The 6,386-nt window shown below is 39.8% G+C and overlaps 1 protein-coding gene across 1 annotated transcript; it reads right to left on the minus strand.

The window, feature by feature from the left end:
- Positions 1-2,315: 2,315 nt before the first annotated feature.
- On the minus strand, positions 2,316-5,621 carry LOC119589619 (whirlin-like). Its single transcript, XM_037938213.1, has 3 exons — positions 5,469-5,621; positions 3,781-3,991; positions 2,316-2,572 (listed from the first exon to the last, which is right to left on the minus strand). The coding sequence occupies exons 1-3, from the start codon at positions 5,619-5,621 to the stop codon at positions 2,427-2,429; spliced, it is 510 nt and encodes a 169-aa protein (XP_037794141.1). The 3' UTR covers positions 2,316-2,426.
- Between the last annotated feature and the right edge of the window lie 765 nt (positions 5,622-6,386).

The raw sequence follows: 6,386 nt of genomic DNA on the forward strand, positions 1-6,386 counted from the left end.
ATATATACATACACACACATACATACACATTGAAAAATACGCATGTGCCTTCTGATATTAATAAATTATTTGTTTGTCAACAACACAATACAAAACATGACACACATTCCATGGGTGCTCGTTACTCCCCACAGAAGGATGACTACAGGCAGCGATGGTCGCCGTGGCTAATAGCGTCCCACACAAACCACAACAGGTATTGTACAATAATCATTCATAATGGAAACTTCTTAAGTGAAAACGTAATGCATACGTTTCCCTTTGAGTGCAAGTTATGAATTTTCGTTTTCTGTTACTTGTAAACACGTTTGCTGTTTATTAAATCCCCCAGTAATGACTTCAAAGTATACAATATATATATATATAAATATATATATGATATAATATATATATATATATAGAATATATATAGATATATATATATATATATATATATATATATATATATATATATATATATATATATATATATATATATATATATAATATATATATATATATACCTGATCAGGTTTCTAGGAAATATACTATAGGAGAAGGAAGAGGTCAAAATGTACTCTTACTGCAAAGGTTTTTCTACGAATTAAATTTCCTCATGTTGTGTTCAATAATGATACTGTATTTTGGAATACACTATACTGTATCAGGATATTTTGATATATAAATACACTACACTGCATTAGGGTGTTCTCTGCATTTTCTGAGAAATATCGTATTAAAGGCAAAACGTGATTTTAATCTACATAACAACTATATATGTAAATATATTTTATGGACATAATAAAACTCCATTCCACGTTATCAGAATATCCATACAAACAAAAGGCATTGTGTGAATCTTACCACATCTAGGCGGAGCACGCTTTCGCCAGGACCTTCCTCCTAACACTTGCCGAAGGTTTAATCGTAAGGCTCCTGCTGACATGTGTGGACTGTGTCAGGGATTTTTCATCGTGCAACAGAACGGGTTCCGTGTCGATGCTTGTATAGTCTTTTCTTTCTTTTGAAATGTTTGATACAGATTTACCTTTGTTTATTTCTTCCGTTTCCATTTTCAATTTCTGTTCGATAAAGAGAGAGAGAAAAAAATCGCGTTTTCCTCTCCAGCGTCTGTCCCCGTTGTCGCTTCATATTGGAAGTGTTTCAGAAGTGTTTCCGGTTTCAGTGCACCGCCCGGACTATGTGGGAATCTCTTATCAGGAAAGACATTCACAAGCATTTATCCTTGTCTTTCTTTCACACGGACATAATGAGCTTAGATAAACATGAGCATTACAGATAACTCACTTTTTCTGTGACGGAAAAAGGCTCTCTTTCATTCTCCACATGCATACTCTGTTCTCAAGAGAGTACAGATATTTCATGCTTTCTTCACTAATTACGTGGTAGTACCTATATCTCGAGGTAAACAAGGTTACTTTCAAGTGTCTGGATATTACAAATTTACATTCTGATTATTCATTCAAAGGACGCTCGCAAAATACATGATATCCACGCTCTCAAGGTCAAAATGTTATCAATGATTCACGTATAAAATAGTAAATTAATACATACCATTTTTTAGATTAAAATATATCTTCGAACATTCTACAGAGAAGCAAATATACATTTCACCAGAACGACGCTAATATATATCATAATCAAACTTTCGCAAATATTCTTACCTGGCAAATTAGGGCCGCTTCTCCCAGTAACACGTGAATAATGATTCCAAAATGTTATTTTCACATTTGTAAGCTATGATGAACATTCACTTAAGGTAAATGTCTCTTGCATATTTCAAAGATTGGCACCATCAAATGTATCTCCCAGCGCCTCGGCCTGCCTCCCTGATGCCTTCGCTTCATGGCCACTTCTTGCAATGTCCGTTGCTTCACTTTTCATTGCAATATGCTTTCCTCCTTCCTTCATCTTTATATATATATATATATAATATATATATATATATATATATATATATATACTATATAATATATATATATAAAATATTATATATATATTTTATCTATTTTAAATATGAATAATTTATATACATGTATATATATACATATAAATATAAACACACACACACACACACACACGTGGGTGTGTGTGTGTGTGTGTGTGTGTGTGTGTGCGTGTGTGTGTGTGTGTGTGTGTGGGGTTTTGTGTGTGTGTGTGTGTGGTGTGTGTGGTGTGTTGTGTGTGTGTGGTGTGTGTGTGTGTGTGTGTGCGTGTGTGGGTGCGTCTGTGTATGTGTGTGCGTCTGTGTTCTACCCTTCTTCCACATTCCCCTCCATGAAGTATGTCCCCGACCCAGCGTGACCCCCTCAACAAAAGTTACCCGTCGTCTTCTCTGCGACAAGAGGTAGACATCGCCCTCCACCGCGGGGGCTCGACCTGCTCCGAACATCTCCGACGCTGAAGTATGTCGCCAGCTCCTCCGCCTACATCTGCGACAGAAGCGAGATGGAGGAGCGGCGGACGTCGGCCGCCGTGGGCTTCCGCTCCACCACCATGAACTCCACCTCGGGGCGCGAGCGGCTCACCCAGCAGCCGGCGATTAGGCGGGCGGCGTCCTCGTGCTTGTGTCCTGCAGAACGGAAACGGGTCAGTCTTGCTGTTACTCTTAACTCTTATTTACTGTTTTTAATAAATTGGTGAAAATTTATAAACAAGCAGGCAGGTATTCCGCGATACTTTCTTATTAATGTGTGCAATCATGGATAAAAAAACTACCAAGGTCTATCTCTGGCACCCGTGGTTGCAATGCCTTGTGTGTAGAGTAGGTAAAGATGGACAGGTCAAAGAGACCATCAACATTTGCTATCCTATTGATAGTCCTCCTAGTATCTTTTTTATCTTAATGGATTAAAAAATAACATACAAGAGACAGGTAGAAGTAAATCTTTAGAAATAACAATTGTGTGTGAAAAATTACGTGTGTGAATCAATATTATAAGGCAGAGTAAATCAATCATACACTGAAGGAACTACTCACTGGATATTTAAACAGTTTGCCATTGTACTAAAAATAACAAATAGTGGGAGACTATTGCAATGAGCATCTTGTAAGTCTAAGGCAGTTGTCAGGCTGGCTCGTCACCGGTGACAAGCGCCATGCATCTCTGACATCACCTGTCGCCAAGTGCTTTTCGCAGGCAGTCACTTTCAACTCTCTTTATGTACCCGCCAGAGAAGAGGTGACAGGTGCTGCCGTGGAGCTCTCGTGTTCTGCTTTCACAGAGTTTTACTTAATTTCAAAGGTTTTGACATTATCACGACCAGTAATCGGCCTGACTCGCCATGCTTATGTAAATAAGAAGTGAACGAAAAAATGAAGCGATTTCGGCAAAGCATTCCTCTAACGGGACAACCACGAAAAGCGACATGATTCACGACTCAGGCGCCGAGAAAGTGTGAGGCAACGATTCTTTGAGTCATAAAACCCGAAACAGAAATGATTCGCTCAGTAAAGGCGGTGGTTCTCGAAGCAGACACATCAGCTGTTACACCTTGCAATTATCTCGTCATACGCTACACACACGAACACACACGCACACACACACACAACACACACACACACACACACACACACACACACACACACACACACACACACACACACACACACACACACACACCCACACACACGCACGTATACATACACATAGGCAGAGTGGTATATCTATCTATCTGTTGCTCTATCTATTTATCCATCTATCTGTCTATCTATCTACCTATCTGTGTCTATCTATCTTTCTTTATATACATTTACAGAAAGCGGCGAGAGGCACTGACCGTCCAGCTTTTGCCCGTCCACAGCCAGAATGAGCTGGCCCACCCTGAGCCCGCCCGCCTCGAATGCAGCGCCGTTGGCAGCGATGTTGATGACTCTGGGCAGCTTCTGCTTAGTGTCGGCGCCGCCCTCGATGGCGATGCCAAGGTTGGGTCTCGTCTTCTTCACCACAACTCTAAACCTGCCGAGGCTGTCGCTCACCACCAGTGAGGTCTGGAAAAAGCAAAGTATTACCAAATCTTTTGTTTTGTTTATCGGGAGGATCTAAAAAAATTTATAACACGGAGATTTTAAAGTTTAATTAAAAAATGCGATAAATAACAAATGCCCTAAAAATACAGAATTTTATATTTTAAGGATGAAAGAGAACGTTTTTTTCTCCAGGAGATTTTGTATCCCTTTGGGAAAAAAATAATTAAAACCCCCCCGATTTTTTCTATTTTTTCCCATGTAAAGGCATCACAGCCCGGTATATCGCATTTACATCTACACGGACGTCTTCTTCCCCTTCCCCCCCCTTACCCGCGGTTTCCCGCAAGAGAGGGCGCTCGCGTCCCCCCCCCACCCGGACGCGCCTCGCCGTCCCGAGGGGGAGGTCGGGGACGGCCCAGGGGTTTCTCGTCGATCTGGAAAAAGCAGGGAGTTATGTGCGTCCGGGAGAGCAAGCGCTCGCGGGGGGGCGGACGCTGGGGAGGAAAACTTTTAGAAAGGGAAAGATGAGAGGAAAGTAGCAGAAATAACAATGAATTTATTGTATATAAAAAGGGAATATTAATTAATATAATGATAATAAATTATGTGTACAATTTTATATTTCAATCCTAGGGCCATATAAAGTACACACACACACACACACACACACACACACACACATATAATATATAATATATATATTATATAAAATATATATATTTTTAATATATATATATATATACATATATAATACACACATACACAAAAATCACACGCACACATACACAACACACACAACACACACACACACACACAACAAAAAAAAAACATATATATATTAATATAATATATATATATATATATATATATATTATATATATATATTATATATATATTAACATATAAATAATACATCAATATATAACATATACATATATATATATATATATATATATATATATAATATATATATATATATATATATATATTTTATATATATATACACCGTTTGAAGTGGATAAAATGTCACGGGGACGGCATGTTGCCATTTATATCAATACGTTGCGGTTCGTTGTCGACAGGCTAGATTTAGGAAGAAGTTGAAATTACAGCAAAAATACTTAATAACAATGGTATCAGACATATAACCCATATATCATATATCTTTTTTCTCTAAGTATTAATAAAATATTTTGGTAATGAACTTTATTGGTCAGTGGGGATCACCATTACTTTTGCTATTTGCTCCAGATATTGCAAATCTACAAGGATATGTTATTCTAATTTTGCAATAAGTGATCTGATCCTCTTATTTTTAAGCTGATATTCTTCTGACCCGAGGGATGCTTCCTGCCAGCTGCAAGGTGCTCGCGATTCAGGGCTATTTTGTGCTGCTCCTTTTGGTATTTTGCAGCGAGCAGCGGCAACTGAGCATCCTGGCAAACCCATCGTGCCATCCTTCCAAAGCAATATGTGTTCGGGGCAGATCATCCTTCACTCGTTGATACATGTTCCAAGTCTGGTAGGGGGATTTCCCAGGAATTTCCATGTCATCATAAATCTGCTGGCCAACATAAGTTTCTTGGAAAAAATTTGCGAACTCCAGAAGCCCATCATCCTTGGAAATTTCGTCGGCAAGGAGTATCCTCATGTAATAGTGGACGTCGTCCAGCGGAATAAATGCCAGAACCAGAAACCTCCTGACCCGGATGGCGAAGGCAGCATCATCTCTTTACTGTGCTGCGAGACGAAGATTCTGGATGCGTCTCCAGACAGACTGGACCAGTGGAAGCATCCAGCAACCTCTGCACTCGGAAAATTCCGATTTGGGGGCGTTCATTGCTGCCTTCTTAAAATCTGTCATTATTGTCCCTGGATTGCATGATAAGCCAGGGGGAATAAGCTGTAACACCCCGTACAACATTTTATTACATATCTTTCCTTTCAACAATGCATAGACGCACGGATATGTTATACCAAGTATGCATGGAGTGTGTACTGCTGCTTGTAGCCGACAGGACCACTTTAAACGTTTCATCACCAAACCAGTAACGAGACTCGGCAAGAAATTTCAGATCAGAGTCTGCTGCGAATATCATCATCCCACCATCTTCATAACGAAGGAAGGCCTCTCCGCTTAATGTTATCCGGAATAGCTGAAGATCAGACATACCTGCCTGTTACCGCACTCGCCTCAATATCATCTTGACGGCGTCTACTGTTCGTATTTAATGAGCCGCAACTCTAAAATGTGTTTACAATATGTGCGATGGGCTCTGCTGTTGCGGCATGGTTGCCAGTATCTCCACCTCAGCATTCCCCATTAACGGTGTGAACCCTGGCACCACAGGTTCTGTTTTCGCATCTCCACACCACCTTGTCGTGATAATCCCTTTCCTTCGTAACGAGATGCTGG

Source organism: Penaeus monodon, chromosome 26 (genome assembly GCF_015228065.2).
Source record: "Penaeus monodon isolate SGIC_2016 chromosome 26, NSTDA_Pmon_1, whole genome shotgun sequence".
In the NCBI taxonomy this organism is placed as follows: Eukaryota; Metazoa; Arthropoda; class Malacostraca; order Decapoda; family Penaeidae; genus Penaeus; species Penaeus monodon.

What these genes read in the sequence shown, in the direction of transcription:
- LOC119589619 (XM_037938213.1), bottom strand. Translation starts at nt 5,621, where the DNA reads ATGAGGATACTCCTTGCCGACGAAATTTCCAAGGATGATGGGCTTCTG. An exon ending in CTTGGAACATGTATCAACGA is followed by an intron (nt 3,992 to 5,468) that starts GTGAAGGATGAT and finishes TGCTTTTTCCAG; the next exon opens with ACCTCACTGGTGGTGAGCGA. An exon ending in GGACGGGCAAAAGCTGGACG is followed by an intron (nt 2,573 to 3,780) that starts GTCAGTGCCTCT and finishes TCCGTTCTGCAG; the next exon opens with GACACAAGCACGAGGACGCC.